This window comes from Penicillium coprophilum (genome assembly GCF_028826855.1).
Source record: "Penicillium coprophilum strain IBT 35676 chromosome Unknown utg000001l_segment0_segment0, whole genome shotgun sequence".
In the NCBI taxonomy this organism is placed as follows: Eukaryota; Fungi; Ascomycota; class Eurotiomycetes; order Eurotiales; family Aspergillaceae; genus Penicillium; species Penicillium coprophilum.
Window position 1 is genome coordinate 3,142,469 of NW_026622720.1, and position 27,184 is coordinate 3,169,652.

The window sequence follows — 27,184 nt, forward strand, 5'->3', positions numbered from 1 at the left end:
ATCGGCCTACTCACTATATAAGCACAGCTCTCAAAGGTTTGCATCCAAATTTTTCAACTGAATCCGGCTGAGGTAAGCTTGCACCTCTATCTAGGTATATGAGTGTTCAGGATCAGAAACTGATAACAGCTCGCAAGCGTATATTTGAGAAAAATTACATCACCAACTATCTCAAGCGCATGAAACCCTACAAACAAAAACTGGAAGAGATGGCCTCGAGGTCAAAATACTCTTATAACCTCACACTTGAAGTCAACTGCTGGTGGGAATACACAGCTCCACATCAGTACGAGGTTCTTCAAATAGTGCGCCGTCTGTTGTGGTCTCTGCTGTCACCGTCACTTACTTTATGATATTTTCCCTCACATATTCTAGCACATACGACCATAGGGTGTGGAAAACAGGGCTTCCCGTCCGCTCAGCCGTACTTAAGCCACACGCCGGTGAGTTAGTAGTTGGGTGGGTGACCACCAGCGAATCCTCACTGTTGTATGTTTTTTGCTTTTTTACAATTTGGTTCGTTGCTTCCTACCTCCTTTTGAACTTCTTTTTGATAAACGTTATCTAGAACCCCTTGGTTGTAATGAGCTGTGAAAGAATTGAGGTTCGTGACTGCTCCATTATATTCAAAATTTCTTGGAGATGCAATTATTACTGCGTTTAAAATGCCCCGAAGTCGAAGTCAACTGGCTGAAATTCATAGACGGCTGCACAATACTAGGTACGCTAGTGGGAGAGATCATAGGAGAGCAAATGAATTTGAAAGTGACAATAGGTTCATATATACATTGAAATGCATGAATACAATTAGGGAATGGGTAATGCATAAATACAGTTAAGAAATGGGTTGATACCCGTGGACGTATGACACTGCTATCAAATAACCACTGAGACCCACTTCCCGAAACGGCTTCAAGGGTCGTTTTTCGGGTTCTTAGGATCATATTTCCAGCGGCGATGGTTATCCTTAAGCCACCAGTGGGCGGCGTGGGCCGCTTCGGTGAGCCAGGCCACAGCTTCGGGGCCATTATTCTTCAGCACGACATCGCTCAGGAACATGAGTTGGTGGTTTTCCACGGGATTAAGCTCGAATGGATCGACGGCGACATCGGTGAATCGCCACCTGCCGTCGGGCTTGAGAGGCACGACTAATCGGTATGGCTGTGCGGCGGAGCGCACGGTGAACCAGGTTCCTCCCGGGTTCATGGTGGAGAATTGCCATTCTTTCTTGCCGTCCTTCTCAGGGATGAGTTTGCGGATCATGGACTGGCCCTCGTACATGGGAAGTAGATCGCGGAGGATCTTGGCTCCTTGTTCGTCCATGGAGTTGGTCTCGATGAGAAGATCGAGGATCGTGGGAAGAATTTGCGTAGAAAGGATACCAGCATTTTCGAGATCGATCTGAGGTAGTTTGGGGTGAGAGAAGTATAGCGGCACGTGGAAATTGCCAACGTGAGGGGAATGCCAGGCCGTAATGCCACCGTCATTTGGAAGTGATAGAGCGCTAGGATGAGGTCAGAGGATAGAAGGGTTGTATGGTATAGGTAGAACTTACTGGTCACCAGTCATCACAAGAAGCGTTTCATCGGCAATGCCTGTATCTTCGAGAAGCTCCAAGAGCTCAGCAATCCACTCATCCTGATAGTGAACGGTATTTAGGTATCGATTCAGCTTCTCATTCCGTTCATTCGACAGATCCCCTAGCATCTCCTTATAATCACCAGGCTTATAATAAGGAGTATGTGTTTGATGTGTTAGGGTGCTGATGAAGAGACGAGTGTTGTTCTTCTTCGCATCGTCGATGACATCCCGGAGATAGTATTTCATGATCTTATCCTCATGGCCATGATCCTCCTCCTCTTTGGATTCTTTTGGAACATATTTACCACCGTCTGCATCGATTGTTCTCTTTGCCATAACATTCTGGTATCCCAAATGAGGGGAAAGTAAAAAGTGATTGTCCCAGGCATCGGAGTGTGTCTGCATCCAAGCAGAGTACCACGGCCAGGAAGACCAGTCATCTGTCTGACTGGTACTTGTCTCACTGGTAGTTTTTGGCTGCGCGTTTAATGCGTCGAGGATGTGTGGCAAGCAGGGCTGGTAGATATCGTGCAGGTACTCGAGGTTGGCCTCGACAGCCATAGGGTTCACACCGCATATAGTGGCCGTGAGACTCTTCAGGGTGTAGGTTCCAGACGTGTAAGCGTTTCTCGCGCTGAAACCACCATAGGACTTCGGCTTATCCTCGCCGAATCCGGTCTCAAATCCGGTTAAACGTTCGGCGGTAGGGGTGAGCTTCGAAAGCCTTTCCTGGACATCGCTGGGGATGCCCTTCGGGTAGGAGTCACGGATGTGTTTCATAATGTAGGAGCTATTGCGGAACGGCCATACGTCCTGCCGGGTGCTCTCTAACTTGACGAGAATGACATGCTTAATCTTCACACTTCCGTTGTGGAGAACTTCACGCATAGGCTCCAAGATATCATTCTGGAGATTTGGGAAGTGCAGGGGATCTTTCAGTGGATTGTAGTGTTCGTACACATAGTCATCCTTCTTGTGCATATTGACACGGAATGGAGACCAATCCGGAAGGCCATCTGACGAATTGTACGCAGGCAGCCAGTCGAATGTGGGAAAGGAGTCCAGCGCGGTACGATCTTCCAGCCAGCTGAAATCGGCCGGTAACGAGGTGGCACCTGATGAGACAGGTGGTGGGGCACTTTGAGGAGGAGTTTGAGGTGGGGCTGGAGGGGGTGCTGGAGGGGGGGTTTGAGGAGCAGTTTCAGGAGCGGCACTTCCACTGGTGGACGTGGGACGTTCATGAGCGGGTGAATATTCGAGGTTGCTGAACGGGGCAAGAGGCAGGGATCCAGAGAGATAACTGAAATCCGCATTGTGTGGACGAACGAAACTGAGCAGAACGATGATCAAGCCGCACACTATGACAATACCGCGCTTCAGCAAAGATCGCTTCTTCTTCTCCTCGGGTGCAACTTGGGGTGTGTCGAGTTGCGACACGGAGTCGCTGTCATTGTGATTCTCGTCGTAGTCTTCGATTTCAATCTGCTGATAGGTCTCTGGGTCCAACGGGGTTTTTCTGCGTCGAAGGTATCGGCGGAGAGGAGCGAACAAAAACGAGACCCAAATTTCCAGGAAAGATTCGGTAGCCTCGAATAGATACGGCGTAGCGAAGTATGCACCGATCGTGATCAATATCTCGACAAGGAAAGCGACAATGAACCCGGACAAAATCGTCTGGGCAGCAGTGGGATTTTCTTGACTAGAGGTCTCCGAGTTCCCCCAGGGAATCTCGGCGCCTGTATGGACGTAATAGGAGATGTTGGCGGAGGTCATTGTCGAGAGAATTAGACTGAAGTGTGATTAGCGATCTGCTGTTTCTTTACAAGCCCAAATGATAGCTCACCTGGAGAAAAGAGTCACAACGGCGGCTACATTCCGGAGAATCCGCGATTCAAATGAACGGGTTAGGCAACACGCGAGCAGAATAAGTAGGATATCCACCAAAAAGAACGTGGGGCCCCAGGGGAAGAGGGATGGAACCTCTAAGGCCGTGAGATGCACACTGATATGGAAGCATTTGTATAGGATGAGGGAAACGAAAATAACGGAGAAGAAATATGAGCGGACACGGTCAAGGTAAAGGTCGAGATAGAGTTGAGGGGTTCTGGCGACGTTCAGGACGAATAGGGCTGAATCCTCGAGTCTCCTCCGAAAGGAGACATCTTGATTCATTGAAGACTTCATGGCAGCAACATCCCCTGAAAGAAAGACAAAGTTGGGGGAGGCTGAGGAGAGAAATATAAAATAGTGGAAAATCTAAAATCCAGGGGGTCTAATAAGCGGGGCATAATCTTACTATCTCCGATGCGTCTGACACCACACGTGCGGGATTCCCCTGAAGGGTAAGTGATCTGTGCTCTTATCTTGGGGGCGGTGAGCAATTCCCCGAACCAGATCAATCAGATAGGCCGACTCAGAAACAAACAGAACAAACACTGCAAACCAACAAACTCGCCGCAAGTTGCCCACTGGGGTAATCCACGTGTGAAGGTTAACTCTGAATAGCTCTAATAGCAAATTCTTCAACACGGATGCATTTATAGATAACCACAACGACTACGGAGTATTATCATACTAACATGCATACAGGCACTCCCATTTCATCGCCTCCTGCTGTCAAGTTTCATATCCTTCTAAATCATTCCAAGTCCTTGGCATGCATTGCCTGTAGCCGTTTCAGGACTTGCTGTCCGGGACCCACCAACACTAGGTCTTGGCACCATTATGGGAGATTATCATGTCCACAAATAATTTCAATTTTTTTTTTCTACATCTAGTATGGAGTAGTCTGGGAGTACATGTACAAATAGACACGTATGCTTGACTGTACAGGGACGAAAGCAAATAGCATGCATGTTGTTTCTGGCTAATTTCAGGGGGTGAGGTGAGCACTAGAACAGAAAGGGAAAGCCAAGATTTGCTATGTTGGAGGCGTTCGTGTGAGGCGTTCCTCGTTCTTGTTGTCCGAGAGCGCGCTGCTCTACTCGGTTGGTATTTTATAGGGGCTAGGTTCTGGCTCAAAGTGGGTTAGACCAGTCACTTTTTGGACAAAGTTCATATTCATGAGACGGAGGAGTTCAATTTCTGTACAGAGCAAATGTGTCTTGAAGTTATTATCTTTTCAAGTCAATCGGAATGGCATTCTCCTTTTTCAGCCCTGTTGGCAAATTGCCGATATATGGATCGATATGGGACTGACTATGATTGGTACACGTAAATACGGGGTACCTCCTATTTAAGCCTCATTGAAACACACCGGGGACATATGAAGTCCAGAGTGTGTATCCGTACGGAGTAATATATCTTCGATTAAGACAGTCCACAGATCGAAATTTCGTTCCTAGTTGGCTAGATCCGTCGCATGTCTTAATGTATCTAGAGGGTGTTGCAGGAAGATACCTCCACAAATCGAGATTGCATGACCCCCGTACTCCGTACAATTTATATATCATAAAATAAATTGTGTAATCTTATTTGATGAATGCACTTTAGACCTTCATAGCATAGTGGAAGTATTTAGGATAAACATATTTACATATTTGTTGCGCTCGTGGTCATTAGTACGAGGCATCGTTTTGTCAAGACAGTCAAGAGATGAAGACAGCTCAAGTGAACCATGCCCACTAAGCAGCAAAGATCACCGAAAAATCTCGAATCAACTGACTTGATCCTCTTTCAAGCTCGCGGAGGGAAGACTGAAGCGTTCCGAGCAGGAACTAGGGCGTCTTCCGCGATTTACAAACCCTTGTCTCAACCAAACAGCGACCCAGTATTCGTCCGTAAACTGGTGCTTGACTACCTAGGTATCTACTTTATAAGGTAGATATGTGTATTATACACATGTAGCGATACAGAAAGGTCAGTGATCTAATTGAAAAAGGTTCTCTTCTCTCCTCTCTGGGGCAGATTTGTGTAGTACTTACCAAATGATCTGCTTTGTCTTCGGTAGCCCGCACTCTGAATTACTGAGAGCAATTGCCAAGATCAGCTCGAAGTTTTATCTAAGTAACATATACGGAGTAATTCTCATCTGCATATAGAAAGGAGAAAATATGGTACCTTTATCGAGATATCACTTTCTCCATTGAATTAAGAAACCAACAACTTTTCCCTTTGGCGTACTCACTGCTTTCTCCCACATGGCTGACGGATTATCGAGTGACAACTGGAGCATGTCCACATATCATGGCGTTATGAATGACCGGAAAGTGTAAGATGACTTGACCATGTACAGGATGTTGGCACACATTGGGGGATATCATCCTCCGAGGAGAGGGAAGGGGATGATTTCTCCATTTCAAAATATGTATATAGAGGCAGTTATGTTGATTGAGGAGACGGAGGGAAACTAACAACTGATCAAGGTAAGAGCCAGGTGAATCCATGAAGTTCTCAGATTGGATGTTGATGCTTTCATGGACTACAAACTTGCAGCACAGGTGAGGCAGCACCGTCCAATATCTTTTCTCAATGCGCTCCTGTGTTGTTATGATATTGTTCTGATGCAAACAGAACTATCTTTTGATGTCTATTACCACAGGATGAGCAGCAAGTGTGCAACATTCAAGTATCTCCAATGAATGTCAACAGACATAAAGTTCCTCTCATCTACTGCAAAGCAACATTGTTATGACTACATTTCTTCATCCTCTAGCCAAACAACAGGGAAGCCAAGTTCCTCCCTTCTCAGAAGCGTCGCTATCTTCCACTCCCATTCACGAGCGCGTCGGGTAGATGGTTCCACATTCGCCATGAAATGGGGAGGCTTATCACACTTGTACTTGGCCAATTCACCCGCAAGATCAATCGTAGTATGTAGTTTCCCATCCACCAGCATAAAGATGGTCCCAATTCTCTCATAGATGAGTTTCCCCCATTTCTTAGTCCCAGTGCTGATTTTAATGATTAGTTCCAACCATCCCGTTAAGTCGAGCAAAAGCCACTCTGGACGTGTTTTGTACTCCAAGGAATGTTCTATTTGCCCATCGACAGTATAGCCCTGGTGTTTTGCGTGCCATGCCTTGAATTCCACGTCATCGGGAGGGAATGGTAGCTCCGTCTCGGCCGACTGAAAGTCAAGGATGAGATTCTCAACAGAAATTTGACGGGCCTCGTAGTAGAGGCGTCCTTTGTCGTCTAAACAGGGTTTCTTCTCGCCCACTGGTCCATACTGCAAGAACCGTTCCAGCAGGGCGTAAAAGCACCAATGAAACCCCCAGCGACCACCAGAGCCCAATTGCCTTCCCCCCTCCTCGGCGGTGAGTATACGTCCGAAAAGACGTATATCTACGTGAAGTGTAGATACACGAGTTGTGAGCGTTGGCACTGAGATCCAAGATGAAAACAAATACTGATCATCTAAGACTGAAATATCAAGGACGTATGTTGTTCGCTGCATTCGATAGAGGACTGATTTTGTTTCTTCGAATACTTGACGACTCGTCAAAAGGAGGGGGAGATCGTTTGATGGGCTATGAGAATCACGTCTTTCGTGATATGGCACGAGGTATCTTAGATACGCCCTGTATCTCATGTCCAGAAGAAACACCATGTTCACTGTGGATGGACGGACACGTGGGGTTCGATGGGCATTGAGTGCCTCTTCAAAGATCAGGGCACGGATCTCCTGAGGGAGATCCATTAAGGAAGGCATTGTTGATTAGAGAGCTGATGGTTTGTGGGTGCTGAGGAAGTTAGAATATGCAGAAAGATCTCTGGCCCATTTATACAATTGATCAGTCTATGTTTGCTGTTTGTGCCATCACTCTCACGACAAATAATCATCTCCGTGTCTTGTCCTTCTTCATGGTCGTAACATTGGATACAGAGCTACAATATGTTTGCGGGTTTGTTGCATGTGGTAGTATGGTAGAAAATCCTCATTCTAAAAAGAGATCTCTGTGAAGGGCTACGATGATAGTACTTCGATTATGAGCATCGGCCCTGAATTCTTCTCTTAGTTACCTTTCTTCCGTTGTGTAGCCAATGGTGCTTCTTATTGCTACAGCTATATCGTCCGGTAGATGTACGTAGAAATATCGAACACCATGCTTGTGCTGCTAACGAGTAGAGTGGCCTAGGTCAACTACCTATCCATAAGGGGTATCAATGACTAACATGGTGTACCTAGAAGTATATGCACACTATGTGAACAAGATCAACCCATTAACGGAACAAACACTACATTAATATTATACCATCTGCCGCAGATAAGCAGCAAGCCGACCCAGTGGGAACCTACCTAACCAGCTCCCACTCAGCAACATAGGCCCAAGCCATTCCAATCCTGCCGACCTTCTCCTGAAACTCTTGCGCTGTAACACCACTAGCATCCTCCCGGTCCCCAAATTTAGTCAATACAGCAATCTGCAGCTTCTGACCAGGCGCACCAAGCATACGTGCACTGGGGACATCCACATACCAGAACTCGCCACCGCCCGCGGGTCCGGAGCCTGATACGTGCGTGAAAGGGAGTCTGTCGTCCTCGCGTCCGTCCACACCATGAATCATAAGCAGGAACAATCCTGCATGCTGGATGTGGCTGTGGCGGGAGAGTGTCCAATGCGGACAGAGGAGACCAAACTGGAAACGCATTGCGCCTGGGGTGCTGATAGAGATGTGCAGGTTTTGTGGGTGGAAGGTATTGCGGCCGATGCTGCGCGTGTCGGCATCACTGTAGACCTTGAGACCCTCGACGCCATTTGGTCGTTCCGGGTCCGTGAGGATGTACTCTTCCCAGGTTAGATCGGGACGTCCATCCTCGCGGAAGAACTGGCGTTTGTTTTCTGGGAAGTGCTTTAAACCGAACTCCTCGTTCGGGATCGAGAACATCGCTGGTTCGAAGCGCTGCTTGTATGATTGTCCCCCGTCTTCTATTGCTCCTGCGCCCCAGCAGGAGTCGATTAGCTTCCATCGGCCCCCGTCAATCTTGACGGCATTCCAGGCGTGATTGCCTTCATATGGGGGTACCGGGGCCCCTGGAGCAAGAGCGTAGTGCCCGAAGCCTTTGCCATGGCCACCGACTACCACTGCCTCTAGGCCGGCGTGGGTGGCTAATGCTGCAAAAAGTCCTGCGTAGCCTTCGCAGACTGCCATTCCAGATGCCAGAGTACTAGCTGGCGTGGAGGGTTTCACACAATTATTGAAGAATGAATAGGTATCGTAGAAGATGTTATGATGTAGCCATGTGAATATCGCACGTGCCTTGTCTGTCATGGATGGGAAAGGTGCTGTCAGCTCATTGGCTAGCCACGCCATATCCTGTGTCGGAAGCGATGCACGAGGATATCGGGCGGCATGGTAGTCAGGGCCCGAGAAGTCCCGACATACCAAACATTCCGTGTCTGACGGGGGAAGTGGAGGGCTTGGAGACACAGTTGCCCCATTGAAACGCGGTTTTGTAGCCATTATTTTGAATAGATCCGGACGAGAACCATGTGGAATCGGTGGTGGTGTCCCATTAGAGGGAATGTTGCTAGATTTGGGTTTACTTGTATTACCAAACCCAAACTGCCTAGCATCCTTGATCTGTGCAGCCGTTGGCGGAGGAGGCAATGTCTTCCGGATCGGTAGGTTGACACCTAAGCCATCACTGATTCCATTTGTGTCTGCATGTACCGCGGATGGTCGGCGCGGTGGCAGTCGAGGCACCGGGGGCTCCTCTTCGGCCTCATAGCGTGGGGGTGGCTGGCTAGGATGCGGAGACGAAGTAGGTCGTGGAGGCTGAGTAGGACGAGGAGGTTGACTCGGTCGTGCGGGTTGACTTGGAACAGGGGGAACGGGTGGTTTGGACCCAGGTAGCGAGATTTTGGAGGTCAATCTGGAAGAGAGGCTCCCAAAGCTCCTCTTACTGCTGACAGTAGGCCGCGGAGGAGGCTCCAAGCTAGCTTGCTCCTTCGGTCGGCGGGGAGGTAGCGCAGGGAGTTCTGTCTCGCCCCATGCAGGCGCCTTGATGCGATTGTTCCCAGTTGAGTTCACCGAGGTTGTCGATGAGCCTCGCCCTGCAGTTTTAACTGTCGATGTTGTCGAATATGACGCATCGGAGGTGACTGACTCAAGGGAGGGCCGGTGCTTTAGATCTGTCGGTCTACGGGCTGGCAGCGCAGGACGAGCGGGTGTAGGGGGAGGCAGACGATCCGATTTTCGCGTGGGCAATGGCGGAGGGGCTTTTGGCTTGGGTTTCACCTCAGGCCGAAGTGTTTCCATTGAAGGCGGTTGCAAGACCTGCCGCTGGGTTCTTTCATCTGCAGGTTCATTTCCGACAGATGTTCGGTCTACCACAGAGCCGATTGCATCGTATGAGGGAGGGTTGTTGGCTGACGCGCTCCGTTGGGCGTTCGGGCGGAACGATGGTCCAGGGCCTCCCGGTGGGCGGGCCAGTTGCGAGTGGTTGAGGGCGGCGATCCGTTGCTGGATGGAATTCAGCTGAGAATCTTCAGCCATGGTGCCTGAACCGATATTGAAAGGAAAGTCAAGACGTGTCTAAACAAATTCAACAGCTTGGATTTCATGTACCTTGTCCTTGGCTTGGCGGGGGCGAAAGTATGTAGTCTCGGACTTGACACCCCGAAAAAGAACAACTGTGAATTATCACTGATTAATGATATCAGCTGCCAGAGTTCCCCGGAGAGATAGGAAAGGCCAGTGTATATAAGAAAGAAAAAAAAACAGACGAGTTGGAGGCTCAACTAAAGAGGGGTCAGCCTTGGGGCGATATACGGGGTATCCATGGGTCCAGATCTATATTTGGAACTTCAAGGTACAGAAGAACTGCTATGTACATATACAATAATGTGAGGTTGCTAACAGAAGGGTTGAATGTATTTCCAGAATATCATGATTCGGACTCCCTAACGCCTTAAGCTGGTGAAGCCCTCATCTGGAAAACACAAGAACTAGATACGTTCGGAGATGAATGAAAGAAGATGCAGCAAAGAAAATGACAAGGAGAAGGGTAGCAGTTAAAGATAGCAAGCCTCGAGATCTCCAACTGATAGCATGCAACCTGTTTAGAAGAGCCCGAGGCTGTGATACAGACATAAGAAAGGTCAAGTACATCGTTGGAGAAAGGAAAGGGAAATTCACAAAGTGGTAAAGCCGTGAGGGTAGAGGGCCAGCGTCGATCATCAGCAGCGTCACTTCGTCCCAATGTACATCATCGTCAGGACAAACAGTCAATTCTTAGACATTCTTGTAGAGGAGCAGGGGCTCGCCAATATTCTCGATCTCTGGAATGGTACACTTTAGATCGAATGCCTTGGCTAAAACGATCTTGAAAATCTACTGTGGGTCAGCATATGTTCTATCGGACTTGTAATCGACCGAGCAACAAATGTGAACATCGGCAACGTACCTTTTGCACATTGATGCTATGGCTGGTGCTGCTAAATATCAGACTAGCCTTCATCGCCTTGGCAAATCGCTTGGCCTGCAAATACATTAGTTGCTGCGGGAAAATAGACGAGGATCAGCAAATACCTGGATAGAGATTTCTTCCTGGTCCTCACGGGGGAAGTTCACAAAGTGATCATATTTGGTGCCCACCAGGAAGGGAATGGCTGTCTTATTGAAGCCACGTCCCTGGCGATACCACTCCTTAATTGAATTCAATGTACTCTTGCGAGTGAGATCAAACATGAAGAGAATCGCAACGGCGTCGTTACAGACAAGCGGGAGCATGTTAACAAACTCGCGCTGGCCACCAAGATCCCAAATAGAGAAGGTGATTTCGGTGTTGCGAATCGAGATTGTCTTTTCCATAAAGTTGACACCTAGACAAGACCTAATTTAGAACAAACAGAGTTACTGGGTGGACAAAAATTCAACTAACCCAATGTCTGGATGTAATCCTCATCCCAGCTGCCCTCCACGTACTTGACCATCAAACTGGTCTTTCCGATCTGTGCATCGCCTACCATACCAACTTTAATCACCACACTGTTCTTGTTAGCCTGAGAGGCTTGGCGCTGGCTGGGGTCTGGTTGCTGCAACTGAGAGACACCAGGGGCGCGTTCTGGACCACTGGAGAGTCCAGATCCGGGTCGGGAGTTGGGAACAGGTAGGGGGTGGTGGCTTAGCAATGGAGATGAGTTCTGACGGGACTGGTCTGTATCTTGAGCGGCATATTCAGGTGCAGATTGATGAAAATCGGTCGATCGGGAGTGATAGTGCGCCTTCGAGTCGCTATTATAGCCATTGTTGATGGCGGCACGACTGATAGTGTGGTCGGAAGCCGGCTCTTCGATATTGACCATGACTGGCGCAGGCTGTTCCATAGGGTGGTTCAGAGGTTGTTCAAGAGGCTGCTCTAGAGTTTGCTCGGGTGGAATCCCATGTCCCTGTCCGTGTGCCCGCTCCTGTGACTGTTGCGTTTGATGTTCTGGGGCAATCTGCTCGGATTCCGCAACGATGGGAACAGCGGGCGCCTCCGCCCCAGAGGCAGCAAAGGGCTCCAAATTAGGCTTAGGGAACTCCATGATGCTTCAATATGGGTGCTGGGGTCGAATTTAGAGATGCAACCTGTCAACCAATTCGTGATCATCAGCATATATCCGTGGGTGTGTGGGATGGAGGATTTGAAGAAATGACTAACCAGTATCACAAAGGGCTGAAATTCCAGCGCAATCTAGCGAGATTGCATGTGTATGCCTCAAGGGGTTTGTTTTTAGAAAATTGAAGGAGCCGGGAGCTGTGTTGATCTCGGGCGTTCGCAAGGGTTGTCCCTGAGTAAACAGACCAAATCGGGGGGGACGACGGGAAAAGAGGTAGGAAAAGCAAACAAATGCAGGAACCAGGCTGGAAATGAATGTCAAGTATGTAATTCCTAACAGCAGGGCCCAGGCAAATAAGAAACGTCAAGGCTTCAGGTACCTTCAGCTCGAGGGCTGGCAAGTCGGATCTGACGCTAGTCCACGATAGGTTTAGCGCGTCTCCCACGCTGTTGCCAAAATTTACGGGAAAAAAAAAGTTCTTATCGTGTTCCCCTCAGTCTCGACAACTTTTATAATCAACACATTTCTTGATATCAAAGATGTCCAAGAGAAGTGCTGAAACCGATAATACCGCCGCCCTCAAGGCTGGTGAGCGGCCAATTGCAGATGCCCCAATGGACGAGGCGGGGGAGTTCGAAGACGAGTTCGAGGATGAGTTCGAAAGTGAAGATGAGATTCTAGAAGCTGGAGTGGATGGTCGCCCAGATGCTGAGCGTGAGGAAGAAGAGAAGGGTGCGCATTCTCCATGATATGAATATCTAAATGTCGTCCACCAAACTAACTTTGTGTTTTTTTGAAAATCGTATAGAAGCTATGGATGTTGACAAGGAGACTTTCATTCCTGGACGAACAAAATTGGCCCCCGGAGAGACACTGTCGCCTGATCCTTCCACCTACGATATGCTTCACACGCTCAGCACACCATGGCCATGCCTTTCCTTCGATATTGTGCGTGATTCGCTCGGTGATAATCGCAAGACCTTCCCCGCCACTGTCTACGCTGTCACTGGCACACAAGCCGAGGGATCGAAATCGAAGGACAATGAACTCATGGTGCTTAAGATGAGCGGCTTGAGCAAGATGGAGAAGGATGGCGAGGACTCAGACAGCGACTCGGACGACGACGACATGGGTGAGCCCATCCTCGAGTCCAAGTCAATTCCGCTTGGCTCAACGACAAACCGCATCCGTACCCACCAGACCCCCTCACAGTCCGGTGATTACTCCAAGCCTCCGCAAACCCTTACCGCGACCTGGTTGGAGAACTCGCAAGTCGTCATTCACGATGTCACTGCCCACCTTTCCAGCTTCGATGTTCCCGGCACTATTCTTCCCCCTTCAGCATCCAAGCCTCTTTCCACTCTACGCATGCACAAGACCGAAGGATACGCATTGGACTGGTCTCCCCTTCAGCCTCTTGGAAAACTGTTGACCGGTGACAATAACGGATTGATCTACGCTACTACTCGCACCGAAGGCGGCGGTTGGGTTACCGACACCCGACCTTTCACAGGCCACGCTTCCTCTATTGAGGAACTGCAGTGGTCTCCTAATGAGCGCAATGTATTTGCATCCGCTAGCAGTGACGGTAGCGTCAAGGTTTGGGATGTGCGGTCCAAGTCGCGCAAGCCTGCCGTGGACGTCCAGGTCTCCAACACCGACGTGAATGTTATGAGCTGGTCTAACCAGACCGCTCACCTTTTGGCCACCGGTGCTGATGATGGACAGTGGGCAGTCTGGGATTTGCGTCACTGGAAGCCCAATGCCGCGGCGCCTTCTGCTCAGATCACCTCTACCCCCGTTGCGTCATTCGACTTCCACAAGGAGCCAATCACCACCATCGAATGGCACCCCTCAGACGACAGTGTGGTGGCAGTTGGCTCCGCAGACAACACCGTCACACTTTGGGATTTGGCTGTCGAGCTGGACGACGAAGAAAGCCGCCAGGCCAACATGGCCGATATTCCTTCGCAACTGCTGTTCGTGCACTATATGGAGTCTGTCAAGGAACTTCATTGGCAGGCACAGATGCCTGGTACGCTTATGGCTACCGGCAGCAATGGATTCAGGTATGTTATAATCTTCTCATTACGAATATAAATCAAGCTAACCAGTTTCGTTTTATAGTGTTTTCAAGACAATCAGTGTCTAGACGAATTAAATGTATCTACGCTCCGACTGACTCGGGAATTTCATGTGCCATGTCTTGCTCATATACCATTCGAATTTTGTGGATTTTTTTGCTCCCCAATATCATTATGCTCGGAGTTAAACCCTTTCCTTCAGATGGTTAGGGTGGTGAACAAAAAAGATTTTGTTTTTATATCTGGCATAGTAAATAGACATGTTTTTGCGAAATTTCCAGCCAGTAGCATATCCAAGAGAGATTGCTCCTCCCACAAAGTCAATGTGGTATCTCTCTCTCCAGGGCCAGATAATACCTCAGCGGAACTAGATCCAGGCAATTCCGCCAATCCCCTTAGCCGAGGCCAGCCTAAGGGGGAGGGGCAAATCTGCAATGCAAAACATCAGCAGAGCAGTTGCAGCGGAAAATACACCCTTATTCCAACGCTCCTATGCAATACTGCCACGGATTTACTCAGACACAAACGTAACTCGCTATTCTCGCCTATTCAAAACCCATAGCGCCGAATTAGAGCAAATGTACTAGGCCTTAGCAGGGATATAACCTGCAGCTATGCCAAGTCACTGCCACAGGATGGACCGTGCCAGATCGCCAATGCGCCATTAAATACCATATGCGGACTAATTGTATGTGACGTGACTTAAATATCCCATGTAGCCTTTCGGCGCAGCAAGTTGGCCTGGGGCCGAGTCGGGTGCGACGAATGTCTAGACCAGTCGGTTCAATGATCCAGGGCTGCGTTGGTTAGTGGCGGGTGGTGTACGGAATAGCCCGTTGCCAATATTTTTTTTTCTCTTGTATCTGTAGGGTAGGGGGAATAACCAGGAATTACAGAATTCAATACAACACGTTCTAGTGGGAAGACGTGGAAGATCGACCTTGGCTGTGCATTGTGGCGATGTGGGATGTTTTTGCGCTGTCAACGCAACGAGACCCACGTTGTTAGGTTGGATATTTTATTGTATGGATATCGGATTGCCATGGCATAAGTATGGAGACTGTGGAGTGGATTGGACACTCTAGGTATGACATGCATAAATTCCAATGGAGACTGTTGAGCACATTTCAATGTCAGACAATTGACTGTTGTGCTTGTGTTGCTCGGCTCAAGACATCGGAGGTCAGTCGTGAAGTATATTGACGTATACGGAGTAGTGCCTACACACTAGGAGCTATATCGGGGCGTAGTGTGTATGCGTCCAGTGTGTGTCTATAATGTAACCCTCAAAAGGGCTGCATACTACTCCGTACGCAAGGTACCTCACGCTAAAAAATCAATCGATCTGATCTACCAGTCAAGTCTATAGGAAAGAGTTCAATGCTCCCTCGTCATCGTGCCTGCAATTAATACCACTAATGCACGCCCGTGCCAACCGGTCAATCACATCAGATCTAACCGCTCTCACGTTTGCATTAGCAGATGCAGTAACAGGCTAAAATAGCTCCGTTTTTGCGACATTCGGCTGTTCTCCGGCCAAAAATCTCTCCGATATCAATTGGTCAGGTCCAGCCTCCTTGTCTCTTATCGGATAAAGCGGTTGATTCCGCCTATCGGTAATGGTACTGAAATGACTCCAACTAGGGTCTCCTTGGAGTAGTCCTATCTTGCTACGGAGTAGAAGTGTTGTATCCAATGTACATCTGAGTACGGAGTACGGAGTAAACTAAATATAACATCTTCATGTCTGATCTTAGCGCTGGATAAACCCCAGGACTCGCCACCAATGCTCATAAAAAGCACTGTTCCTGGGTCCGAACGCGCATATGGAGTACAATTGGCAGCTCTCATCCGGTATGATACGACCTTATGCCCACCCTAAACTTTGATCGTCCACGCAGGGACTCGGCCAGTCAGAGTGTGAGCATGGGCGCCTGTCCATGCGCTGGAAAATCCATTCCCGACTATCACTACTCCGTACTGCATACCTAGTCTAATGTAGTACTTATCCGGAGACATACCCTTACAATATATGTCTTCGATAGGTGTTATCTACACTGTGGTCATAATAATGATACCTAGAATAAATAGTCTATGCCGTATCATGTTATCGTAACGTTATCCAGACACACGGCCGAGAACAAACGTATCCTCTATGGTTGCGGGAGACCCCACTAGCCTCCGTATCTTCCGCTATCCACTACGCAGTATGAAGTATGAAGTATACTGCCTATGATCTGAATTGAATTTGTTTCAAATATGTGGTTGGCCATAATGTGCGACATTTGACGCCTTGGATTCCGGGACACTTTTTGTTGCCCTGGTGGCTTTGGATATCCTCTGTTCCGCTGATCATATGCTGTCATCCCACATCTCTTTGCCGCTTGATCTACCCTGGAATGACGACGATGGACTGGCCTTTGTTTTTTTTTTTTTTTTGGGCTTAAATCACTGGGTAAAATATGGTAGGCTCGGTTAAATCAACCGAGCCATCCTCGATATCAATGGCCAGTTGACCTTGAACAAGTCGGAGCCTCAGGAGATTTAAACGGAGGCAAGATCAACGCCAAGATGTATGATCACATCGGGAAAGCAACCTATGTACACCTATGTATAGATTTGAGTCTACATGAGCTCATGACAACACCTTATCTTTGTTTATTCTTCACAACTGTTAAATGAGAGATATTCGGGAATTGAAAGGCACGGCTTAAACTCCGATCAGGGGTGTTCCGCCATCCCGCGTTGATGCCACCCGTGACACACAGGGCTAGGATGTGGGCGCTTCGGAGAATTTGTGGAGATATTTTGATAGCTTTGTAAACATTGCCTGAGCCGGTGTTTCATCGTAATTTATTATCTCGATATTACTCACATCTAACAGGTTAGAACAGTGTACTCCGTTTACACGTTGCACATATGGTACAGAGACCCGCGAAGCGCGGTTACGCAATAACGTTTAATGGACTCGATTCATCGCTGATGTACAGTCAAGGATGCCCCTGTTAGTATACGATGCAGTGTACTAGTGCCCAAAGTGTACAGTATCATTGCATGATTAGGAACAGTGGCGTCTGCCCCTGAGCACGAGCTCACAAGCAATGACTTGGATGTTTCAGAGCTTGAATATCCAGACAGGATAATATTTACGAACGGCCTCGATGTACGGCATAGCATAGCATGGTATTGGGTTTGTTCAGCGATGAAATGTGTCCGGGGTTCACTGTTGTACGATGCTTTGAATGCGGTGAGACATGTCTCTGTCAAAACTAAATACCCTAGTTCATTTGATCTAAGGCTTTATAGTATATTCCGTGGCGACCGGAATGATCGGATATATCGCTCACGAGATATCAGCTTGTTAACCATATTGATGTGGCCGAAGTCCCTTTTCATCTATAGGTGCATGGACGCAAGTGGTTTGCAAATAGGCCGGATGCCGACGTTCTCAAGGGGATACTCAGACCCTTGAGTCACAGCTTATTGATCGATCAATCCAGACGGATTGGCCAGTTCTCTTCTACCAACCCGGATCAACCCCGGCATCAACAGAGCTAAGAGACAGCTTACTGCGCCAGATCTGGGAAGGGTGGCTTATAAAACCGCTGTTTCATTTGTCGCTTCAACAATCCTTGACTCACCTCGGGTCACCTGCAGCTTCCCTAGGCTCACTCTAGTGTGCTATTTTGACTAGTGCATTGTCAAGTCCGGGGGATTCTGCAAACGAGATGTCCGTGCGACCAAATCATGGCGAGCCCTCCAACGTACTTCAGACAGGTTCGGACAAATAGGGGTTGTAAAATTGACAAGCGTTCATTGCCGTGTGACCATTTCCCTCTGCAAGTCAATTCAAAGCTGTGTTCACACCGAAACACTGGATCCCCAGATCACTGATCGGCTGCATACCCAATGGAGTGTCCTCGTCTTCGTTCCCGTGCGACCCAAACTCAAAACGGCGTGGCGCAACGTGCGCAGTCGATACGGGATGGGGATTCTAGAAAACGCTTGAAGGGCAGATTCCGGGGAAAGCAGATTAAAAGTCTGGGGGAGCCAAGAGAAAAGGGAGAAAAAGAAGAAAGACCCCATCTACCCAATTTCCCATGGTTATTACCGTTGCCACTGCAGCAACGATCCGGAGCATAGTCTCCCAGAACAGCCGCATGGTACGTGGGCAATCCCCCACACGAACCCTTTTTCTGGCTTTCCCCCACAAATATGACGGCCACCCGCTTAATCATACCCCGGGCACTCCGCCCCCCGGGATTTTATGTTTCTCAATCTCATGGGCTTCCTACAACATAGACAGAAGTGAAGCTTTGGAAAGATGAAAAGGATCAAAATAAAATAAAATAAAACTGAAACCAGAAGCTGTCACGAGGTCTTGCCTTACTGTATCTTACCATCTTACCATTATTATTGTGTATTATTCTCAACCCTCGGGCCCACTCCGATACTTCCACGCTTACCAATAAATTAAAAAAAAAAAAATATGTTTTATCTCATTACTCCGTATACATTATGGAATACCTGTGAATTCAATTCTAATCAAACTCCCAAATTCCTTGAAACAAAAACATTCTTCAATTGCATTCCACGTAGTATCAAGCTAGGTGTTTCAAAGGTAAAATCGTGCCTAAAAGGCACAATACTAGTCAAGTCTGGCGTTACGACGCTAACCCTAAAAGGGCAAGTAAGTGGAGAGCACCCAATGAGTCTCGTTGATAACCAGAGTCAGGAACTGGTGGGCATCTAGTAAACTGTGCGTGTTCATAACATTTATCCTATACCTCATTGGGTATTACCCTGGGTAATCGTGGGGGTTTCATTGGCAGAAAATGCCCAGCCCGTGTGTTTGGGATCCACTAACTGCGCTCTGTATCGGTACCGTCTGCTTGCTCATCTGTCTCTCGTCTGTTGGTATGGTTGTCTGGGCCGAACATCGAACTGGGTCATAGTTGCCTCGTATGTACCTCCGGTGTACCTTTGCCCTCGGACCCCCTTATCGTCGGTACCTCCACAGTACTTTTCCCATACTGCCCGGTCCACTCTCTACCCGCCACTACTGCCACTACCACGGTGTATGTAAGTACCCTGTCCCAGGTACCTCGCTCTGTAGAACGACTCTCTGAATACTCAACCTTCGGAGGCAATTTCAAACTTCCCAACTACTTCTTCTCTCCCGACATCCTCTGCTTCTCTCCCAACTTCGCTTTTCCAGTGTTCTTGTGGTTTCCTTTGCTTATCAACAATTGCCTATCACTACATCGGTTATCTCCGGCTTATCCAACTTAGTTGTGAGATCAATTCCCTCAATGGATGCCTGAGTTTACAGCATACAACGTCCATGCTCTAGCTCCAACCCTGTGATGTGAGTGATCTTGCCGAAGCGCTATGTTCCAGCATCATCCATGTTAGTTCGATTCGCTGATGTTTCCAACCTCGACAGACGTCAACACTAGGCTCCATAACCGCCATACTGGTCTCCAGTCCCCATATCCTACAATCGAAACCCATTCAACCCGTTTTCCGGCCAGCGAATCCTTCGATAGACTGTAAATTCATTTCCCCTTATTGGTGGGTCCTGTTCATCCCATCTCACGGCAAGGTTCCTGATAGCCTGCCGCGGTACCTTGGGTCGTTTTGATAACACCCTCTACGCATCATATGAGACACATGCTGACTTGATGTCATTTGGATGGAACAGCTGTTGATGCGGCACTTTGTACAAATTTGAAAATTCAAATATCGTCCAGACGCGACCTTTGCTCAATCATAAGATTGACATAAGCTGTCTGCCTTGGCAACTTCCCGCACGTCGCAACTGCACCCTCCCCTCCGAGACCGCTATTCAACTCGCTGGTCTGTGAGGAGCTTCTGAAATCTAGAATGCTATTGGATGCTATGGTCGGACAAGATCGGGACCATAGCCCAAAAGTGGTGGACCTTGCCAGTATTCACGAAATTCCGGGAAATATGCCTGGTGAGTTTAACTGTGACAATTCCCTGTGTGCAATTCTTACCCATATAATTTTTTAGCTTCAAAGGAGTCAAAGAAGCAGACCGACCTTAACGGTCAAACGGGTGTCAATGGCAACATTCCACCCCCTAAAACAGATAAGCCTCGGCCCCACGTCTGCACTACCTGCGGTCGCTCGTTCGCGCGATTGGAGCACCTCAAGCGCCATGAGCGCTCGCACACTAAGGAAAAGCCATTCGAGTGCCCAGACTGCGCTCGGTGCTTCGCTCGGCGCGATTTGCTCCTGCGACACCAGCAGAAGTTACACATGACAACCACGCCGTCTTCTCGACCGAGGAATGGTCGCCGTGAGAGCACCGGGGCTGCACCCGGTGCTAACCGGGTTCGCAAGAACTCCATTGCCAATACTTCGTCTGCTTCGATGCGCCCGAGGGCCAACACCATCGGCCATGTTGATGGGGCGGCATTGGGTATCCCTGGTGCCGGTAATCCGTCATCTGCGCCTACTCAATCGGGTCACACATATCACCCCAGCCTTAGTTCTTCTGTTGGCTCAAGCATGGACTATAGGGGATTCGGCTCTGGACACCCTTCTATGAACGGCCTTGCAAAGATCGAAACTTCCGGGCTCCCCATGGACATGTCCGGAGGACTTCGGACTGCTCCCGTGTATGGGAGCTTTGATACGGGTATTGATGGTATGCTCATGGGTCACGGTAGCACCATAAACCCGGCGCAATTACACTTTGCAGGATCCCCGCAAGGCTTTGGCGATTCGCCCTCATCTCCGTTCGGCCACTATCACAATGGCATTCCACCCTCTGCGGATCCCATGATGGATGAAGACATGCACTTTGACTGGATGAACGGGCTTGATACAGGCGTGGTTCTGGGAAATGGCAACGACTCGGTTCTTGACGAGTCCTCGCCATCAGCAATGAGCACAGGTAGCCAGAGCGGAATCAGCGAGGCCATGCTGGATGGCCCCAATCGCATTCCCATCTCCAACGGTTGGCATAACCCGTTCCCTGCGCACCACCCGGCCAACCAGTTCGCGATCGATTTTTCCCCGACGACGTTGAACGACCTGGGGATCCCCCCGGAGACAGTGTCGCCCAAGTCTCTAATGGCCCAGAATCCGTTTTCTGAGACGTATGCCACCCCCCCATCTATGACCTCGGTCGGCCAGCCCATCATGGGAGGACATTCGCAGAGTATGTTTTCATCCTCTCTGGCAGCCAACGGAGAATCTCCTAATCCTCTCAACCTTCCTTTCACGAATAGTGCCCTTCGAAATGAACATTCACCACTCTCAACGGATACATTTACAGACTCCACACGACAGGCTCTATTAGCGAGCATGTCGGCCCCCACTGGCTTCAACCATCGCAAGTATTCCCAACCCGCAAGTGGACTCCTAAACAGTCGCGAGCTGTTCGCCCGCTCGACTGGCTTCAACAGCTCCGGTCAATTGCCTAGCACCTCGGACTTGCAGCGGTACATATCGGCATACATCACCTACTTCCACCCCCACATCCCATTTCTGCATATCCCAACCCTCAATTTCCAAGCTCCTCAGTACACGAACAACCTGCGCACGCCAAGCGGACACCTCAATCTCAGCTCAACCGGCGTTGCTGGAGGCGGGGGTTGTCTAATCCTCTCCATGGCCGCTATCGGTGCCTTGTACGAATATGAATCTGCCGACTCCAAGGATCTCTTTGACGCCGCCAAAAAGATGATCCAATTGTATCTCGAAGAACGACGAAAAGCCGACATGTCTGCTGCTCTCAATCGCTCGCATTCCCCCCGCGATAACTCGGTACACAACACCCCACTTTGGCTAGTACAGGCGATGCTATTGAACGTGATTTACGGCCACACTTGTGGTGATAAGACATCGGCAGACATTGCTAGCACGCACTGTGCTGCCTTGGTCAGCCTAGCACGTGCAGCCGAACTAACACATCACCTGGATCCCAAGAACCTGCCACAAGATCATCTCACTACCGGTAACAACGGAAATGATTCTCCGGGCGACACAGAAAACTGGATGTCCTCGTCATTCACTCAACCGAAAGAGCGCCGAGATTGGTTGAATTGGAAGCTCGTGGAGGAACGGAAACGTACCCTTTACGCTATCTTTGTTCTTTCTAGCTTCCTCGTCTCCGCCTACAACCATGCACCTGCACTCACAAATTCAGAAATCCGCCTTGACCTTCCCTGTGAAGAGGATCTCTGGGCGGCTGAATCGCCTCAAGCGTGGAAGCAGATGGGTGGCCAAACAGCCGCGAAAAAGACCTCGTCATTTTCTGCTGCTTTGACATCTCTGCTGACTGCCAGCCAACGAGAGCAGAGTCAATCGGCGAATCTCTTCTACAACTCCGACGATCTGTCCAACTCGGACACCCGCCCAAGTACTTTCGGCTGCCTAGTTCTCATCTACTCGCTACACAACTACATTTGGGAAACCCGCCAAAGACACATGGGCCGGCAATGGACCGCCCAGGAGACAGATGCTATGCAATCCCACATCGAGCCCGCTCTACGGGCATGGCAAGCGGCATGGGCCAGTAACCCTGTCCACAGCCTAGAGCGACCGAATCCTTTCGGGGCCGGACCATTGTCTGCAGACAGTATTCCCCTTCTAGATCTGGCCTATGTTCGTCTGTTTGTCAACCTTGGCCGATGCAAAGAGGCATTCTGGCAACGCGATTGGAATGGCATGGCTGATGAGCTCGCACGTGGCACTGATATTTTCCAGCACCCTGATGCTGCAATGAGCGACGTTGTGGACCCGTCTCTCACAAGTCATCTTGATACGAGACGCGACTCTGTTGCCGATCTAGGTGTATCAGAGCTAGCCATTTCCAGGACACCCACACAAGATGAGCCCATGCAGACTCTGTCCAACATCTACAAGATCGGTCAATCCAAGCGTGAAAAGCACTTGCGCAAAGCGGCATTCTACGCGGCCGATTCCATCTCTATGTCGGATCGTCTTGGTAATACCTTTGCTGAGTTCTCGTCGCGCGAACTACCCCTCCAGTGCGCGTTGTGTGCTTTCGATTGTGCACAGGTGCTGGCGGAATGGATCACTGCTGTTCAAGAACGCGTGGGCCCCTATCTTGGTGTCCTCGGTCGCGACGATGTCGACTTGACTCAAGTACCTGGAGTCATGCTACTAGAAGATGAGGACTGCAAGCTGGTGGATAAGATCAAGGAGATACTGGGAAGTATTGAGATGAAAATGCAGCGCGAGGTACAAAATGGCATCTCCATATCTGCGCTGAATGTCGTGCAACGGCTACCCAGTGTTGTGGAAGGGGGATACGGATGTAAAATATTGATTGCGACAGCCAGTCTTTTGGAACGGGCTGCTGTCTGGCCAGGTTAGTTTCAGCAACCCCCTCACTCAACCCCTTACAAACCAGAACAGTTCTCTAACATTAACTCACAGTAACGAAACTGATGGCCCGCTCCCTGGAAGCCCAAGCCATGCGAATGAAGGAGCGTACCGAGCACTCCGTGTTGATGACCACTTAATGACCCCCTCTTTTACCGTGTTTGATTGTCCAATGTTTGATCCATATCTATTTCCCCCATCTCCCAACACCTGTTTCCCATTTGCACGCCCGTGTACCATGAATAAACAATCTGAGGCAACCCACCATTCCACTGAAGCATGTGTATCCGCACCAACAACCCGCACTCGTCCCCCTCGCTTGGCTCTCGCAATCTGCGTACTGCCTTTGATACCCTTCTCTGAGACTTCGATTCTGTGTCATAGACAAATTGCCTGCTTATGTCATATCATCTTTCCCCGCTTGCTAGCGTTCATGCTTTGTTCGTACCCCCTGGTTGATGTTCTTGCTGTGGTGTGATGATTGAATGGAGAGTGGCTTTTTCTCGTTTTTTTTTTTCCGTCTTGACATCGGTTGAGGGTGAGATCTCATTTCTTTTGCCTATGCGGTGTTTTATTATCCAGAGTTCTACTTCGTGTGAATATGATTTATCTTCTCTTAAAAGGATTGTTATTATAGTAGGTAGAGTAGTGTGTAGACAAGTAGAACAGCTCTAGCTGCCCTATGTGATAGAAACTACCATACCATTAACAGAATTCACGAATTTTCATAATTACGCAGTTTATGAGAAAGGACTTTGCTTGGGCTAGATACTGTCAAGAATTGAAAGTAGCATATATGCTATTCTCCACAAAGTCCTCTGTCCATTGTAGGGCCTCGGGGAATAAATAGATGACATAATATTCCCCACCTGAAACCCATGGATGGGCAGGTTGCTGGGGCATCAAACGCGTTAAGTGGTTTTCGCGTTAAGCACCCTGGTCAGACTCATCTTTGGCAGATATATTTGTCTGATGCCAATCACATATGGCCAAGCTATCTTTACACCGGAAATGAGTACTACCTCTAAGCATCCGCCCCAAACCTCTCCATCGCAGCCTCCAACTGCCTCGGCTTCTCCACCCAATTAATCTCCGCTCGAACCTCAACCCCAATGCCCTATCCACGCCCTGTCTCCCCGGTCTCCCTCGAAACATGCGTGTCTTTACCCTCCGAGATAGATTCCGATGACTTGCTCGCCTCAGATGACGAGTTGGATGATGCCACCCGAGCTGCAAAGCGTCAGCGGGTCGAGAAGTTGGCGGAGACCTATCTGCAGGGCAAACCGCTGTTGATTCTCTCTGCGTCGCTGCGAGGCCCGTTCGATGAGGGATGGGTGAATCCGTGGAAAAAGAACAGGGCACGCCGGGCTGGCGCACCAGCGAGAGTTTTGTTGAATCGCCAAACAACTGTCCCTGAGCGGGTGGTCCAGGAGACTGACTTGCGGGTCCCGAAGTACCGAGAGGGTCTATCGGTTGATAATCGTCACCGGGAGATTCCTGCAACATCGTTCAACTCCCCTAGGACCTCGGTACAAACTGGAGACCGCTCTCCGCCCTCTCAATTACCGCGGAGGCAATCCAAGGAACCCACCTCGCGCCCCGGACATGATGTGCAAAATGGAGCATCGCGACGGTCTCCCACAAAATCAAAGGAGCCGCCATCGTCGACAGTGGATCATCGGCCAATCATGCCGCCTAGGACGGCGGACTGGCTGAAGAAAGATCGGAAGCTCATGAACTTCACCAAATTCGAACCGCCGAGCTCGCCAACAATATCTGTTGCTTCTCGTCTGTCAGATAAAGCTCGTCGGCTGATGCCTCGCACTGTTCAAGTCCAGGTCCCACAGACGCCGGGATCACCAATCAGATACCCTCCTATTGAAACTGTCCTTGCGAAGACAGCTCAGAGTGCTCGTGCAAAATCGGACGGGCACGTATCCCCAAGCTCGACTTCAATCGCCTCAGATCAAACAAAAGTCCCAGCCGTTCCAAAAGTATCACCATTTCAACAATACAAACAATCTCATTTGCTACAGGAAGCATCTCTCCAAATCGTTAATTCTTCCTCTCAACTTCCTAGGTTTGAATATCGGAGGTGGCTCCGTGAACATTCCAGTCAAGAGCAGAGGACTTCTCCTATGCAGGATGAGAGTATTCTACAGGAAGAGACATTTTTGCAGGAGGACAGCCCCCTGAAAGAAAGACCCATAACTGATCCCGCACCCGCCAGTCCTAGTCCCGCTACGGATCAAGCATCCGAACCTTCTAAAGCTGAACCTTCGGCCCCTGAAGAAATAGTAGTTCAAAATGAGGACTACATAACGAGAGATGCAAGCCACAAGAATTTGTCGAAAGAGACTAGGTTCGCAGACGAGGAAGATGTCATAGAGGACAATCTTGTGGTGGAAGAGGTCACAGTGGTAGATGTTGGAAACGAGGAAGATGCATCGACATTCCCAAACACTGATATCTCTGCACCAACCGAACAGAACACCTACGACGATCTCCCTTCTGCCCAGCCAGTGCCAGCACCTTTGGGAGTTTCAGATCGGGTAACATCATTACACTCGACGGCTTTACCAAGAGGAGATTCTGGACAGTATGCACAGCCAAGCCCTGATACCCAGCTTTCGACCCAGGCTGCCCTTTTGCATGCCCAGAAGTCTTTTCAAGATGACATAGACAGTCCGGAATATTACAATCAACATACACCGAATCCGGACCGGGCAGTACATTCACCCAATGCTTCTCTCCACTCAGCAAATGTCACCCCATTCTACCGCCTAGAAGAGTCGATTCGACGTGATCTAGAGCGGAGTTCGGAATCTATGAATAAGGACAAAATGCAAGCAGTGAGCACGCAATTTATGCTTGATGCAGCTACACCTTTCAATTTCAGCAGTGAGCAAGCTGGTCAAGACCGGAGCTTGAAACCTACGAACAGAAACATGACGCAAGCCTTGAATACGCAGTTCATGCTCGATGCAGCTACGCCCTATGTTTTCAGCACAGAGAAGCGACAGCGCGCATCTCGGCCAGACTCAGGTTCTCCTACAACCAGAAGCTTCAAGAGAAAAAGGACGCCCGAAAGACCATCCCCTTCCACTAGGAGTCAATCAACATCCCCTGACAATGAATATCACACTGCAGAATCCCAATCAGGTGAAGACGAAGAAAGCTCACGATCATTGGCCCAACAGTTGGATCATCGATCCATTTACCAGTCTCCCACAGAGGTCGCGTCCTTGCCCCTCACCCTCAATAACGCGACGCCAACGACAGGCCAGGATGGACAGGGTGGAATGGAAAGTTTCAACCTTAGTCAAGCAATCGCAGATGCTGGTAGTTGGCTTCAACAAAGTTTTGATTTCATCAAGGACAGCGGTCGCTCGAGTCAAAATCTCAAGGCGATTCCTACCTCTGATGCGCGCCCATCTCCTTTGCACATGGATCTATCTCAATGACGAGAGTTCCTTGATGCTATTATGACTGTATTTTTTACTCCTTGCTCTTTTCATTTTTGCATCTTCACATGCATAGCGTGTTGAAATGTCCAGCTTGGTCGCCCGGTTGTTTCGGTTCTCATAGTCTGTTCTAGCATATAGTGGTAGATTTTTATTAGCAATACATATTGATTATGGATTGT

At 49.1% G+C, this 27,184-nt stretch overlaps 7 protein-coding genes across 7 annotated transcripts, besides 3 other annotated features; 3 read left to right on the plus strand and 4 right to left on the minus strand.

Moving 5' to 3' along the window:
- Nucleotides 1-298: 298 nt before the first annotated feature.
- Nucleotides 299-329: a sequence feature (Protein overlapping with rRNA (N7500_001204, KAJ5178505.1) was converted to a misc_feature.).
- Nucleotides 330-346: 17 nt separating this feature from the next.
- Nucleotides 347-484: a sequence feature (Protein overlapping with rRNA (N7500_001204, KAJ5178505.1) was converted to a misc_feature.).
- An 87-nt stretch (nt 485-571) lies between these two features.
- Nucleotides 572-621: a sequence feature (Protein overlapping with rRNA (N7500_001204, KAJ5178505.1) was converted to a misc_feature.).
- Nucleotides 622-912: 291 nt separating this feature from the next.
- On the minus strand, nt 913-3,765 carry N7500_001205 (uncharacterized protein; the record flags this gene model as incomplete). The annotated part of the gene is made up of 3 exons (XM_056672351.1): nt 913-1,504; nt 1,556-3,370; nt 3,425-3,765. 3 exons carry the CDS (start codon nt 3,763-3,765, stop codon nt 913-915), a joined length of 2,748 nt encoding a protein of 915 aa, XP_056537924.1.
- Nucleotides 3,766-6,214: 2,449 nt separating this feature from the next.
- Nucleotides 6,215-7,234, minus strand: N7500_001206 (uncharacterized protein; the record flags this gene model as incomplete). The annotated part of the gene is made up of 1 exon (XM_056672352.1): nt 6,215-7,234. One exon carries the CDS (start codon nt 7,232-7,234, stop codon nt 6,215-6,217), a length of 1,020 nt encoding a protein of 339 aa, XP_056537925.1.
- Nucleotides 7,235-7,818: 584 nt separating this feature from the next.
- Nucleotides 7,819-10,023, minus strand: N7500_001207 (uncharacterized protein; the record flags this gene model as incomplete). The annotated part of the gene is made up of 1 exon (XM_056672353.1): nt 7,819-10,023. The coding sequence occupies one exon, from the start codon at nt 10,021-10,023 to the stop codon at nt 7,819-7,821; it is 2,205 nt and encodes a 734-aa protein (XP_056537926.1).
- Nucleotides 10,024-10,761: 738 nt separating this feature from the next.
- Nucleotides 10,762-12,056, minus strand: N7500_001208 (Spg1/Tem1 GTP-binding protein; the record flags this gene model as incomplete). The annotated part of the gene is made up of 4 exons (XM_056672354.1): nt 10,762-10,860; nt 10,934-11,008; nt 11,059-11,351; nt 11,411-12,056. 4 exons carry the CDS (start codon nt 12,054-12,056, stop codon nt 10,762-10,764), a joined length of 1,113 nt encoding a protein of 370 aa, XP_056537927.1.
- Nucleotides 12,057-12,610: 554 nt separating this feature from the next.
- N7500_001209 (ribosome biosynthesis protein RRB1) lies at nt 12,611-14,223 on the plus strand (the record flags this gene model as incomplete). Its single annotated transcript, XM_056672355.1, has 3 exons — nt 12,611-12,803; nt 12,880-14,140; nt 14,199-14,223. 3 exons carry the CDS (start codon nt 12,611-12,613, stop codon nt 14,221-14,223), a joined length of 1,479 nt encoding a protein of 492 aa, XP_056537928.1.
- A 5,818-nt stretch (nt 14,224-20,041) lies between these two features.
- Nucleotides 20,042-23,678, plus strand: amdX (putative C2H2 transcription factor (AmdX); the record flags this gene model as incomplete). Its single annotated transcript, XM_056672356.1, has 3 exons — nt 20,042-20,135; nt 20,192-23,524; nt 23,593-23,678. 3 exons carry the CDS (start codon nt 20,042-20,044, stop codon nt 23,676-23,678), a joined length of 3,513 nt encoding a protein of 1,170 aa, XP_056537929.1.
- Nucleotides 23,679-24,650: 972 nt separating this feature from the next.
- On the plus strand, nt 24,651-27,002 carry N7500_001211 (uncharacterized protein; the record flags this gene model as incomplete). The annotated part of the gene is made up of 1 exon (XM_056672357.1): nt 24,651-27,002. One exon carries the CDS (start codon nt 24,651-24,653, stop codon nt 27,000-27,002), a length of 2,352 nt encoding a protein of 783 aa, XP_056537930.1.
- Between the last annotated feature and the right edge of the window lie 182 nt (nt 27,003-27,184).